General features: G+C 27.4%; 1 protein-coding gene, 1 long non-coding RNA gene and 1 pseudogene across 3 annotated transcripts; 2 read left to right on the top strand and 1 right to left on the bottom strand.

Moving 5' to 3' along the window:
- Positions 1–1,023: 1,023 nt before the first annotated feature.
- Positions 1,024–4,141, bottom strand: LOC137828888 (probable prolyl 4-hydroxylase 9). Of its 2 annotated transcripts, none has more exons than XR_011083995.1 (8): positions 3,956–4,141; positions 3,755–3,871; positions 2,980–3,137; positions 2,301–2,403; positions 2,112–2,207; positions 1,808–2,003; positions 1,594–1,713; positions 1,024–1,400 (listed from the first exon to the last, which is right to left on the bottom strand). XR_011083995.1 is itself a non-coding variant. In XM_068635631.1 (8 exons), exons 1-8 carry the CDS (start codon positions 4,031–4,033, stop codon positions 1,320–1,322), a joined length of 819 nt encoding a protein of 272 aa, XP_068491732.1. In that variant the 5' UTR covers positions 4,034–4,141; the 3' UTR covers positions 1,024–1,319. The 2 variants fall into 2 exon arrangements, 1 of the variants encoding a protein (XP_068491732.1); XM_068635631.1 differs by having other exon boundaries at positions 1,808–1,873.
- A 4,649-nt stretch (positions 4,142–8,790) lies between these two features.
- On the top strand, positions 8,791–9,322 carry LOC137827973 (uncharacterized; annotated as a pseudogene).
- Positions 9,323–9,418: 96 nt separating this feature from the next.
- LOC137828887 (uncharacterized) lies at positions 9,419–10,065 on the top strand. The gene is made up of 2 exons (XR_011083994.1): positions 9,419–9,594; positions 9,730–10,065. It is a non-coding gene; the product is annotated as an uncharacterized lncRNA (long non-coding RNA).
- Positions 10,066–15,560: the final 5,495 nt, after the last annotated feature.

The raw sequence follows: 15,560 nt of genomic DNA, 5'->3' as shown, positions 1-15,560 counted from the left end.
TTTTTCGTATTTGACATACAAAATGGGGATCATATTAGTTTGTCTCGTATAAGAGTTGGTTCATAGAAACGGATGTCTGAGTCATCCTGCATAAGAAATTTGTTTAAAAAAATTAATGATTTTTTTAAAATTTAAATTTTGAATACATTTTGTGTGTATTAAAAAAATTATTATTATTAGATAAATGACCTCAGAGTATTATTTTTATAACACATTGTTGGACATCTCAAGGATCTAAATTTGGTGTTTGATGAAGTCATGTTGAAAACTTACGACCTTAAGTAGGAATGGCAATGCGGGTTGCATCGCCACGCATAGGCTTGCAAAATGCGAGCCGGGTTGGCCCACCTTGCAAAGAATGCAGACTCATTTCACTAACATGTTCCGCATAAGAGGTAGTATGTGGGTCAGTCTGCATAAGGAAAATATTTAAAAAATAAAATAATTTTTCATTAATTATAAAAAAAACTTATTTCTTCTATTGAAAAATTAAAATTGTATTCATGTTTCAATTCATTCAATTAAGATAAAAATTTGAATTCAAGTATGAGATTGTTACAAAGTTTGACTAAAAATAACGTTTTGCTATAAATATTTTAATAAAGATGACTAATTTTTTAAAGAGTATCTTATTGAAATCTCTTCTTTATATTAATTTTTTATTAACAAATTTTAAATATAAGACTTTACTTAAAACTAGAAGTGAATGAGATATATTTTTTTAAAAATATAAAATAATTATTTTTTATTTATGTTAGTCAGCGAACCAATCTGTTCCACTGATTGTTGGTCCACGTAAACTGCAAGTTATGCAAGACGAACCTAAGTATCTAAATAGTTTCGTTTTTAATTTTTGTGTGATTAATTTTTGCCTTAAGAAATGTTAACTAATCCAAAAACAAATGTTTTTCAACTGGTCAACTGGTTTGAATTTGTTTTCTGAAAATTTATAATATTCATTAAATATTAAAATAAAACATTGAATAAATTTAGAAGATATGAATCTCAATACATACAAATTTTGAAGATACAAAATATTCATTGAACAGGGAAGAAAACATTGATTGTTGAGAAATCATATTTACAATCTTTTCATAAATATATTTATATATAAATGTCAGTTCATAACCAACTAATTTGGACCACCGTAAACATCCAAACATTTCACGAGCTTACTCATTTGCTCGCATGAGTTAGTGCCATTTATCCATAACATTGAAAACTTGGTAGCACCGAAATGTCAACATTTCTGCATATGATTGATAAGCATGCATGACCACACATAATTGTAGACTCCTTAGAAAGAAAATCAATTAGTACTATTGCTCTTTATCATCAATCCACTTTGTTGCCACCCATTTCTCTCCCTTAATCACTGGACAACTTCCATGAAGAGAAGTCTGCAGAAATATTCAAAAAAAACAGAAGTGGGTTGACAAACAAAATGACCACTTTGCTCAAAGTTCTGAATATCACTGTATTTCTATGATTTTGCATGTATTTTATTTCCCTTTTGCTTAATGAAAATTTCTGTCCATGCGTACTGTAAAAGTAACGGCAATTATATTCATATATCTGAAAATGAAAGATTACCTTATCAATATTCCCGTTTGGTAACAGTGAATAAAATAAAAGTCCATCGCCCTGCCGTGGCTTCACCTTCAAACCAATGCATTTTCGGTAATCATAATCCGTATCAATATGCAAACCACCCTGCAAATTTGAATACTTAAATGACTGCTTACTCATCAAGATTTCACAGTGCAATGTATCAGAGAGAATGACAGCTATTGATTTCCTAATCTACCTCAAAAGGGAACATTGTTTCTCCTCCTGCTTCAACATTTGATAGGTATAACAGAAAGGAAGCAATCTGCACGATAAACCAGCAAAGGCACAGTCAGAAAAGAATAAAACTCATATAGAATGAAAATTGCTGAGCAAGTTCCAAAATTTCCGCCAAATGTTATCCATATAGAATGAAAACTCATCATAGAGAGATCCTGCATGCAAAGGAATTGCTGAAATGGCGTGATCAATTTATACTTGCATATTCCTATGAAAATATACGAAGTGTTTGACAAGTTGCACTACTTAAGAACTTAATATACCCTTTGGCTATTAACAGTGCCGTATTCATCTGGGTTGAACGCATCATAATGAGAATCGTATTTCTGGCCAACCTCATACTTCAATATATTGAATTTCTGCAAAATTGTTACAGCATTCCAGCTTTATTCATACATGAACACTTACACTGCGGTGGAAGGTCAGAAAAAATAATTAGGAAAGAGACATACTTCTCCATGGCTCCTTGGAATCATTGTAACTTTAGCAATTTTCCTCTCTAACATGTCTAAGATGCCAGATTTGTCTCCTGATGCACTGATAAATGTGCCTGAACTGTTGCCAGCGAAAATTAGCATATATCAGCAACACAAATGTCTCACCATCATCTTTATCTGCTCTAATATGTAACAATTTTAACTTTCAACATCAGAAACTATTTACCAAAAATTGAGTTAAGTAGCTTCCAAAACATTTATCTACAATAAAACTAAGAGAAAGATTTAAGTATGTATAATGTAGAAAGATAGAAACATTGTATCTTTAAGAGGGAAATTGATCTCTTTGTGAAGTTATTTTAAAAATAATAATGAGATATAGTATTGTTGCATAAGAAAATAATATAAAAAAAAAACAATTTATAATTTTTATTTCAGTAATGTTTAAAAGCAATGTCTTTAATTTGAATTTACACAATACACTTATATATAGTATGTTTTATGGATTTTTATACAAGCTTAAATATGTATTCTATGTAGGTATCATATCCTGTTAATTTATATCGGAATATCTTGTCCGATCTACGTATCTATCCATGTATCCACATAAACCTTTCTCTCTGTGAGAGGTCCAACAAGTTACACCACATATATTACAATAGATGATAGCAAAAGGGTTTGCTCAAAATAGTACCTTGTTCTAGTGTCTTTTGTGCTCTCAGCAGTTTCTCCTTTCCGCAAAGCCAGTTTTGATGGTTCAAGTTTTGGCCTTGCCATTTCAATTATTTGCTGACATGCTTCCACACTTGTGAAGTTTGGAAAGTAAACAGCCCGTGGTCTCCAACTTAAAATCTGCAAAAAGAACGGGATCACACTGAAACAAATGAAGTGACGATCATAAGTAGCATTGAGTACAAACTATATAAAACAGCACTTTCTATTTGGGGTCTTTATTTCAAACAGATGCCATTCACTTTTAAACCAATGCAAGATGAGTTAATTAATAATGTATCAACCTTCAATGGCCTTTACTAACGCCAGGTACAACCCAGCAATTGCAAATCCTATTCCATAAAGCCAATATATCTTCACATTTGCAAACTCATAGATCCAATGTCCGACAAGTTAACATATCTTCCTATTTTCACAAGAGATTTTAACAAAACCTTTCCCAAAAAAGTGCCTCCAACAACCGATGAGTTACTGTTAAATTGTTAATGATAGTGCAAGAAAATTGACAAACAGAGGATACTAATGATAACCCAAAAACATCAGTAATTAATGACCAAATTTATTTCATTAAAAAATATTAATTATGAAACAACATGCATTAGTTAAAGTCAAACAGTATTCTTGTACTATAATCAAAACCTTAATCAGGTAAGTGCATCAGATAATATACATCAAATTGCGACCCAACCAAAATCCACTGATCCAACCCCAGAGGAAAGAAAACGAAGGGAATTCACCTGAAATGGGATTGAATCAAAAAAGGATTCCCCGGATTCACCATGTTCAACAGGTTCATATACTTTCTTCTCCGATTCTTGGAGTATTCTTGACTTCGATCCCACATCATCCAAATCCTGAAATTGTTGCTAGTGATTAATGAAAGCACAAGAACCCAAGAAATGAAGCAATATAGAAATCTAAAAGGGGAGAGGAGATACAAAGAAGAAAAGGGAGCAAAGGAAGAAAAATGCGGGTATGCCGAACTTCAGTTTGGAGCTCTTCACTATGCCTTTCATCGTTTCTCGTTACGGCAAAAAATAAAAAATAAACGATGCAAGCTTCTTCTTCTTCTCCTTTTTCTCTGTGCTTTTTCTCCTCAAGCGATTCTGCAACTACCGCTATTGAAACCTGTCACCAAAAGCAACTATGGCGGGAGCTTTTATGTGTTATTTTAGAATTTCAAATAAATTAATTATTGTTTCTTTGTTTATACTTTTATTCTTTACTCATTTTTTTTATTAATTTACATATATTTATTTATCATGATGCAATAAGTAATAATAAAGACAAAATAGTACATTTTATAACTATTTTATTAAATTTAAGACAACAAAAATTAAGGACGCTTATAAAGAAATTAAAAAAGTGTACAAAATAAAAAACTATTTGAGTTTCATTTTTAAAAGTAATTACTAGAATTTTATGTGAATCACATGCCAAATATTAATTTTAGCGTTTTCATTCCTCTTAAAAGCCTAAATCTTTGGTAAATGCATTTACAAATTCACCAACTTAAATAACTACTCCTTTCCCAGTTATTATTATATTGGATTATGATATATTGAATTTAAAAAAATTCCACAACTTCAAAAAATTTATAATTAAAAATATATTGATAATTTATCTGCATTCATAATCCTTTCTCGTTATTTATTTTATCAAAAAATTATTTATAACTGATTACCAACTGGTATCAAATTATATTTTTCCTATTACTTTTACTAGGCGTGATTATAAGTTTTTTTTTTTTTTTTAATCTAGAATCAAAACACTTCGATGTATTTCGCAATAACACATCCAAATTCAAAACTAGTATTAATTACTAAATTTGATAATTCCAACAAAAAAAATGATGTATCAAACCAATGAAAACCTTATCCCAACCAATTTCAATTCAAACACGTTAAAGCACACTTTTCAACAATTTAAGTATCAATAACACTCCATAATTAGAATTAAACTCCCTTATGATTGAAAACAACCCCATTAACAATCAATGGGAATCACATCAAACTCTTTAAAACCCAGAGAAATGTCACTAAATAAACTAAATATAAATCACTTAAGTAAAAAAAATTAACTAAATAAATTCCATGTCTTATAAATGAATATTTAAGATTAAATCACATATTCGTGTATCCAAATACTTTTATGGTTTAGGATTTAGAGTTTAGGATATGAGATTTAGGATTTGGAATTTAGAGTTTAGGATATGAGATTTAGGATTTGGGATTTAGAGTTTAGGGTGTATCCAAAAAACTTATTCTCACTTTGGTATGGGTACAATAATTACAATGGTCAGAGAGATTCTTTCTCGCAATGAAATTTGAATTCAAACTTACATTCATTGGTGTTGGTGGATTCAAACTTATATTGAAACTCACAATGTTTCAGCATCTTTATTTAATAGACTTATATCTCCTATGCAATACACATTCAACAACTCACGCTCACATCTATATTTCTTTAGCTTTGCCATTGTTCTGAAAGTGCTTAGGTGTGCCCATTTATTTTCAAACTTATATTGAAACTCACAATGTTTCAGCATCTCTATTTAATAGACTTTTATCTCCTAAGCAATACACATTCAACACACACCCATTTTTATATTTCTTTAGGTTTGCCATTGTTCTAAAAGTGCTTAGGTGTGCCCATTTATTTTCAAAGATAATTTCTCTCTAATATTTTAATTAATTGTAGTAGCAAGCACATGCTAATAAAGGTTATGATATATCACACAATATATTTCAACTATCATAAATTGTTTTGCATTTTTAGAGAGTGGATTTGTAAGTATTTCAATTGGGTCTTACATGGTGGCATTACTCATGTTACAATTGTTGTATTCAATTATTGTTCAATCCAAAAAAAAATTATATATTGGTTTTAATTAAAATTTAGTTATATATATATATGAGTAAAAATTACATGTAAAAAGAATTTAGTTCTAATGTAATAAAATCTTTAAACTTGTAAAAAAATTCACTACTTAAATTTGTTTTGAAAATATTAACATGATGATTAAATTTAAAGAATAAAATATTTTCTAAGTAGTTGAAATTTGTTTATATTTAAATTTGTATTTGGATATAAATAGAGTATTAATATAAAATAACATAAGACTTAAGGAAACACATATTTAATACTTATATTTTAAATGAATAAAATTATTTAATATGTTATATTGAATACTCTTTATTTAATCAGTATCTTGTAAATTGCTAGTAAACAAAATGTTTTCTATTTTACATCAATTAAACATCACTGCACAAATTCCACTTAATGAATAGTGAACAATAAAGTAAGTTACCCCGCCCGAAAAAAAAATTAAACCCTAAACTTGATTGAGCACAAATTTTTATATAATAAAAGAGTCAATAACATTTGCAGGAGTAAAGAACTTAAATAACCTTTACAGAAACCAGATTTCTTGTAACGTTAAAGTTTTATGTTTATAATTGTAAATTATTTATTAAATATAATTCTTGCCACAAAACCTGAAGAGTTTTATTATTTATTATTATTAATAATAACATTAGTATGTTTTTTTAATTCATAGCATACTATAACCGTAAATATCTTTTTTTATCTTTAATTTAAGAAAATAAATATTTATCAATAATGGTATATAATATAATTTAAAGTATAATTTCATTAAATAAAATAAAAAATAATTAAATGTATTTATATTTGAGATCTACAAATGAATACTTTTTTAATAGAAATTATCTACAAATGTACTTTAAAAATTGGTTGTATTTTCAGGAATCATCTTATTAGAATTTTATGGTATCTCATCATCTTCTCGTGAATATGTTCCTATTAGAAACATGTTACTAAATATGTTTGGAAAAGTAATGAGAGATTATTGAGACTCATAAGACATGCAATCTGGGTATATCTGATTGACAATTTTAATTAAAAATAACAAAAAAAAGTGAACAAATTAATGTATTTAACAACTTTGACTAAGAAATTTCTATTCCTATAATTTTTTCTGCATTTACATAAATCTCAAAATAAAGTGAACTATTTTGGTAAAATTTCAGGTGCATGTACGTGAATATATGTGATGTTTTATTCTTGTAGGCTTTTTATTTATTTTGGTAAAGTTTATACTCATGAGATTGTTAACTGGCAAGTTAAAGCACAAAAGTATATATAGATTTTTTTGTAAACAATATATCCTTCAAGAAACTGTTAATCATGATCGCGTCATAGTCAATAACCCCTCTTCATCCATTAATTTCACTTCTCATTTGACCACTATTACATATGATATTTTGTTTTTAAGGAAAAAGTAAAAGTAAAAAAAAAATAAGAGTTAAATATTTTTTTCTGGTAAGGAAATTGATTCTTATTTCTAATTTAAACTTTATATATATATGTATGCCGAAGAAATTTCATGAGACTTTATTCGTTCTTTATTTAACTTAACAAACGAGTGTAATTCATTTTAATTATAAGTTAAGATGAAATATTTTAACATTCTAATTCACACTGAAAATTTATTTGTTAGGTAAGTAAATAGGACAATGATTCATTCTGATAATTTTTTCTTATTACAAATATAAAGGAGATCTAAAATTTGGACTAGGTATTAAAGATCTTACACCGAATAAATATTAAAACATTTCATATTATATAAGTGAATATAAACCTTACATTTTAAGTTAATTTTATAAATTAATTTGATTTTACTTCTTAATAATGAAAATAATTTCATGTTATAATAATGGACGAAGAATATATTTAAAAAAAAAATTGAAGAATGAGATGTTTTTTAAGTTATTTGAAAAAAAAAGGGAGCAGTTCCATATAGTAAATCTGCATTCTAAAAATGCAGCGACCCACTTGTGTGTATTTCACTTTTATAAGTGGCAGAAGTCTTTTAAGCTACGCGCATAAGTTAATGGTGTTAAATTGGTGTCTTAAAAAAGAAGAACAAAACACGAGACTTCATCATAGCATTTATTCTCACACGGGGTACACACGAGATAGAACGGACCCTTCCACAATCGATCAATGGAACAATAATTAAATGTCAAATAAACCTTTTCAGGTACATTGCCACTACTCCATATCGTCCTACAGATACCACAGATACATATCAAATTATTGCAACTCAAATTTCCACAACTTTATAACTCCCTCTCATTTCTAGAAACGTTTTGTATCCAAAGCAAGGTTTTATAACCGCAGATTCATTTCCACACCACAATTATACACAAACAAACCTTTTACCCTTTCACATCTCAAATCTCTCCTTTCTTTCCTCACACGTGCAATGGAACTTATTCTTCAAATGGATTTAAAAACTCTCATGTTATACCTTTCTAACTTGAGCTCGGTCGGAATTTGGTTGAGCTGGTCTCCCTTCAAGCTCTAGTGATCTCCTTTCAAGCTCTAGTAATTCAACTTTTTGGGAATGAAGGAATCCTCCTACGATGATACTCTGACACTCAAATCAGAACATAAGAGCATAAAATATAATAAATATAGTATAAAATAAGAGTTGAGAGTACTTCCCGTGTAATATATTATATGCCTTTCTGTAGAGCATAATCTGATATATATAGACTGAATTGTAACCTCTTCACCTTTAGTCATGATTTTGTCTTAATTGAGTGTTTAAGACTAATTGATGAGTCATTTGATTTGTGCTTCTTCATAACGTTAGATATATAAGTCAGGAAACAATCTTAAATGACCAACTATCGGACAAGACCCATGATCTAACAATATCTATTAATAAAGAATTCGAAAAGACTAGATGAAAGTATATTATACCAATAAAAATATTCTAAGTAAATAAAGTCTGAGTTAGAAAATTTGATCCTTTGCATACACTATTATTATCACTATAAATATCCTCATATGCTCTTCAAACTTCGAAAAGCCTAAACGTTCGTGTCTTGAGATATTTTGTTGTACGACACAGTACTACAATAATTCACACTTCATTTGTTCCGTTTCTTGCAGCTAATGGTAAGAGGAGGCATCACCAAATCGAACTTGTTGCTTCTGGGGTAAGTTATTACCAAAGTCTTTTTGTCTGGTTTTGCATGGAGAGGATATTTTCAGATTTTTCTTTTATTTGATTTCGTGGAGAACTTGAAAGATCAAAGCTTTAACTGCAGGGGAGCTAAGAGAGCAAAGAGTGGAGTGAGCAAATTCTCTGGCACTGCTCAAGCTGCTGCTGCAGAAAGGTCTGGAGAAGTTTCAAAGAGTGGTGGGAGGATAGAGGATTCATCTTGGTGGGTTCCTCACCCACGCACAGGAATTTACTTCCCAAAAGGACATGAGTGGGTGATGGATGATGTTCCAGAGGATGCAGCTCGTTTAAACCAGACTTTTTGGTTCAGAAACGTTGATGGTGTTGACATCCCCAGACACCAAACCTAGTGTCCCACGACAACATTCTACAATCTGAAACCATGTAGTCGTGTCACACATTGTAACCCTTTTCCAAAAACCAGAAAACATAAGAATATTATACATAGATTACTCAGAATAACAGCGTGCAATAATTTATCGTGGTTGAGGTTGCAACTAGGGCAACACGGTCGTGTAAGAAGTAAGTAGCTGTGGCTTCTTCACTTCATAACCATGCATAATGATTATATGTATCATGACAAGTTTATGAAACTATATGTATCAGAAGTTTGTAAAAGTCTCTTACCTTTTTTGTTTTTGTTTTTTGTGTTGGTAGTGGTACAGTTACGGAGTACGTACACTGCACATAGTTGTGTGAGCACTTGATAAAGGAGGCAATATTAATCACGAAAAGTTCATCATGGCATCTAGATATGATTCTAATTTTCATTTTACATCACCAACTTTCGTGTTATAAAACAAGTTGCACAGTGTTTGATGTTGTCCTGAAGGAATCATATGAAAGGGTAGTTTGTGGTGCTTCTTGAACTTTGTGTTGCCCTGTTAATTACAAGAGGCGATTGTTTTTAAAGCTGAAACGTGGAACATTGAATGTAACAGGAAAAATGCGTTTTCAATCATCAAAGCATTTATGCTAGATTCTATCGTTATCTATCTCAGAGTAGATTTCTTGCAGTGTATAGTAAAGAAAACAGAAGATGATTCACTTATTACACTCATTTTTTAGAGGTTGGTGTAGTTGGTTTTTTTCTTTAAACTTTAGTTGGAACATCATTTCAATGGTTAAATTAAATTTATTTATTTTATTCTCTATTTTTTATTCGAAAGAGTATAAGGAGCACAGGATAATTTACTTATATTAGTTTTTATTTTATTTTTCAAAAGGGTTCTGGGAGGCAAGAAAATGGCCATTTCTTGTAAGATGACAAATCAGTTTATTTAACTTGTCATTTCAATTAGAAACAGATTATTTAATCTTATTATAAGTGTTTTGTAAACAAGCTTTCAGTATAAATTTAACTTTATGCCACTTTATATTTTGATTACTAAATTATTCATTTTTCAAATTTGAGGATGAACTACATATAAATACTGTAAAAAAAAAAAAAACCTTCTCTTTCCAAATACATTAAAGAATAGTTATTGAACGTCAATAATCTAATCATATTGACCATGTTCGCATATAATATCCATATTAAAGTCTCTTTATAATCACACATCATTATTTATTTATTTTTTACGTTCACTTGATTGGGAGGTTTTTTATTGACTTTTATTTTAGTTTTAGGAGAATGTCTCAATCTTCTAAAGATTTGTATATATTTTTCTTCTTCACTTATTCATCTTCATCCATTTTTTTAGTTCATAACTCTGCAACCAAATTGACTTATTTTAAGAAAATATTAGTCGTAGATTCAACTATATCTATTGTCAAGATAGTCGGACATGACGCATGAACCTCTTGATCATCACTTAAAAGAGATTGAAAACAATTTTGTAAGACCAAATCATTACAAACAGTTTTAGAAGTAATTTGTTTAACAACAACAAATTTAGGAAGCGTTGCATGCATATTTGAGTTGAGAGAATCATTCAAAATGTCCTGAATTATCTTCAGACAAAGAGTTCTTTTATTTTAAAAAATCAACAAAAATATTAACATGGGACCTTTACTCATCTCTGTATCATCAACTATAACAATAAAATTATCAACAAATGATAAATCTTCGAAAGATTTATTTAATTTTTAACCTACAAAATATTCTTCTAAAATTTATCCCTTTTGATAAACTAACATCTTCAAATTTAGTTTCGTTTTAAACCGTTGTTGACTTTTAGTTTTTTTTTTATCAAATACATAACTCAAACTTTATTTTTAACCCAAATTATTCTTATGCGTAATAACTTTTTTTTATGCATAGAAACTTCAATTTCATATTTAACTCATGATCAATATCTCTATTTACCAACATTATTGGTTGTTTCAAGTCTTTTAATGAAGTTGTATAAAATTTGATTTTTAATAATGTTAAAACCAAACATGTTATAGAAAAAAAAAACTTATATTACATAGTTTTTAAAAATCTATTTATAAAAAAACTCTTATTTTTATGATAATTAATCCGTACAAAAATGGTATAAAACATCCTATATATATTATATTTCTAAATACGACTCTCCAATGTACTACCTACGCTATTTGCTATAACAATTTTATTATCGAAGAAAATACAAATAAAAAAAATAAAATACTTGTATTAAAATAAAACATTCTATATTGAATATACCTTTTAAAATATTAATATTGTATATTTATTTTCAAAACTAATTCTTATTCTAAAAACGAATTATTAGTCTCTACTCTGTTGGCAAGTTTCATGCAATTGATCTTTCAGTCATGATCAATGCCATAAATTTCTTTTCTTATATTTTATAAAAAAAATTAAAGAAATTAAGAGTTAAGAGTCAATTTTGCTATCTCTTTCGTCAACTGCAAAAGCTATTTAATTAATTAAAGTATAAAATATTTAACTCCACGTGATGGTGTGATAACACCAACTCTGACGATAGTTATCTTTATTTATAAGATAAAGAGTTTATTTTATTTTTTTCCCTTTGTTTTTATAATTTACCACAACAGCCTAAATATATTGATGCCGCATAGGATTTTTAAATATTAAAAGTATACAATAAAATAATTGTATACATAAATCAAGCAAGAAACATAACTAATTGAATACTAAATAACTATTTGATATCCGAAACATATTCTAATTATATTAAAAAAGAGAAAGAAAATTGTGTACTCAAACAATTAACCGTCAATTACTTAAATCAAGCAAATCACATTTTCTTATATCTTATTAAAACAAAATAAAACTTGTACTCAAAGCCTCACTCTAAAACCATGCCAAAAATGTACCATTTTAGAATATAATATTGAAGCATCAAGTTAGCTAATTTTAAACATATCAATATCCATTCGAAAGTGAAGGTTTGAATTAAACATATCTTATTATACATGGAAATCAAACAACAATTTCCAGCCATTTCAATTTCCCTTATATAATAACATTCTAAATTTTGTAACAATTTTTAACAAGATAAAAAAAACTCATTCCAAAACCAAATTAAGCTTTATCTTATAATTTTGTTGAAAATCTCACATCAACTAGAGACAAAAACAATTTATAATATATAAGTAAGTGCAATATAAACCGGTTTTATGAGGTTGAATTAGACTTAAAGTTCATATTTTATTATGACATTATAGTCATTTAAAACTTATTCTAGTAAGAGTTTGTTGGGTCTATCGTGTCCTGCAAACCTCACTTTCTAAACTGATTTTGAGGTAGCGAGAGTTTGTAAACCTATTATGTCGTGTAAACCTAATCTTATAAATCGATTTTATGAGATTTAGTTAGACTTTATATTTACTTCTTAATAAATTTATAACACAACTTTCTCCTTATCTGACCATTGACCACAATATGAATTTGATTTCCACATTAACTGCATGCATGAATATTATACATGTGTAAATGAGTGTCACCTAAAACCTAAATTGAAATATAACAGAAAAAAAAAGTTAACTTTCTTTACAGGTTAAAGAATAATAGATGGAGGAGAGGAACCAAAAACACTCATAGTTTGTTGAATACCGTCAAGTTAAGCTTAAACTCAAAATTTCACTCAAACCTCACATATACACATGAAACAAAAATAAGAAATGAAAGAAACTAACCAAAATGCTACTTAAATTTATTTAATTTAAAACTTTCTCTTCATTGCTATGCAAATGCAAATTACAATGCAAGGAAACAGATGGTATAACAGTTAGCTTTGGGAGGAAAGAAGAAAAGAGACTTAAAAAAGAAAATGAAAGAAAAAATTATATTTTAGTGTGGAGAAATAAATAAAAAAATTATATTTAGACACATGCCTACCAAGTTCATCCCTTCTCTCTATATTTCTTTGGGTTGTTTCTTCTTGCAGCTCCATAGTTTTTTTTGCACCCCATAGATTAGGTCAACCATTTTGTTCTTAAAAAAATACATTTTGATTCTACAATTTAGAAATGTTTTTTTTTCTATTTACACCTCTCTTTGAATCTGGAAGGTATTTCTAAACTAAAAAAACCTTTCAATTTTTACAATCTAAAATATTTTATTTTTAAAAATAAATATACATTATGAATTACAAAATCTAAAAGGTATTTTTAGATCTATAAATATTTTATCCATTTTGTAATCCAAAAGTATATTATGGATTTCATAATATATAATGTATTGTTTTAAAAAATACATTATAAATTATAAAGTATTTCCAATCTGAAAATACCTTTTGAATTTTATAATCAATAATTTTTTCGAATTATTTATTTTTCATATAAAAAATATCAATAGAATAAAAGATATTTTTGACATTTTGAGTAGTATGGAGGTGCCACAAAAAACTATGAAAATACAATAAGAAACAACCAATTTTTTACACAGTTAAAAAGGAAGAAGCAAGCCCGTATTTCAATACTATTTTCACCCACTATTGTTTCCATTCTCACCCCTAACTCCTAAACACAACTCTGGTCCCCATGAACAGTATAAAGATAGCTCACTTATATTACATACACATTGAAATACATGATTAATTAATTAAAACATAAATACATTATGTCTTAATTTATTATTTTTTAAACTATGTCTTTCACTTATTTATCATACAAAAGCACAAATCCTTATATGAACCTTCTCATAGTTAATTATTTACCACTCTTCTTTGGCTATTGTATTATTTAACTTCTCCCTATTTACACATAATATTAATATTTAAAAAATTAATATTAAATAGTAATACTGTAAAGAATAAAATAAATAATAGTGACACAATTAGAACAAAATAAGTGATAACATTGTGTCTTAGACTAAATAATTTTACAACATTAACTTTTTTTATTTTTATTTTTCAACTAACAACATTTACTTCTAATTAATATCTTACTTTTTTTTAATTTTCTTTATCATTTATTTTCTACCAAACACATCATTTATTTTTTGCGAGGAAAAAAAATGATGTGTTGTTGAAACTTGAAACTTTATGTTATGAAATATTCGAAATTGCATGGTCCATTCGTAGTGTCATATCAGGCCAATATTTCCGACACGCAGCACAGAGTTTCAGAGAATTTCTCGTGTTTTTGACTAAAATAGGCATCCAAAGTGATGAAGACTCGTAAATAATGGCAACCTTTGCTGCACTTATCTTCTAATAAAATATCTACAATCTTATCCTTTTCGTCCACGCAGAAAAATAATATATAAAAAATAAAAATATTTTATAATATATAAATATATATAAATTTCATCTAATAAATTAATTTTATTAGATTAACTTAACCTTAAACTCTACTTCTAAATATATTCATTAAATTTTTCACAAATTTAACTCTCATTTTATTTTTATTATTGTTTGCACAGTATATTATATTATTCATATTCAACTTTCACATTTGATTTGTGGTTTCAATTTTTAATTGTACATAAAATAACAAAAAAATAATTTATGTAATATTATATAAAAAAAATATAAATAGTAAAATTATTAAACTAAAATTTTATTTTATATTTATTTTTTCTGAATTTTTTTTATATTTTTATATGTATTGTCGGTGCTAATAGTTTGTAATTTTTTCTATTTGGAATGTAGTAACTATAAATAATGTTTAATATTTATTAGGTTCTAAATTTTTATACCAATTTGATATTTTATTCAGTTTAATTTTGGTTAAAAAATTTATAATTATTGTTATTCAATTTTTTTTTTATCAAACTCCATTTTAATAATTTTAATATAACAAAAAAATCTCTTTGTTAATATAAATATAAAATGATAAAGTAAACGTGTAAAAAAAAACACGAGTAAAATCTTCAATATAGAAGATAGATATCTACAGATATATAGATTAAATATAAATACCAGTAACATGTTATAATTAGTAAAAAATTAAATTAATTTGATATAATAGTATTTCTATAATACTTTGTAATTATCAATCATTTTCATTTTTTTCAATCACACCAAATCTTAACAATAACAATATCTGAGTGTCTGAAAAGTTACAATAAATACACAAAATCATTAAAATACTAT

The sequence above is a fragment of the Phaseolus vulgaris genome, chromosome 7, assembly GCF_000499845.2.
Source record: "Phaseolus vulgaris cultivar G19833 chromosome 7, P. vulgaris v2.0, whole genome shotgun sequence".
In the NCBI taxonomy this organism is placed as follows: domain Eukaryota; kingdom Viridiplantae; phylum Streptophyta; class Magnoliopsida; order Fabales; family Fabaceae; genus Phaseolus; species Phaseolus vulgaris.
Note: the sequence above shows the minus strand (reverse complement) of the source record. Positions and strands in the feature narration are given on the sequence as shown.

Excerpts from the sequence above, each read along its gene's own strand:
- LOC137828888 (XM_068635631.1), bottom strand. The coding sequence starts at position 4,033 with ATGAAAGGCATAGTGAAGAGCTCCAAACTGAAGTTCGGCATACCCGCA. Across the intron at positions 2,404-2,979 it reads ACAAAAGACACTAGAACAAG|TTCAGGCACATTTATCAGTG; the intron begins GTACTATTTTGA and ends CGCTGGCAACAG. Across the intron at positions 2,208-2,300 it reads TTCCAAGGAGCCATGGAGAA|AAATTCAATATATTGAAGTA; the intron begins GTATGTCTCTTT and ends ACAATTTTGCAG.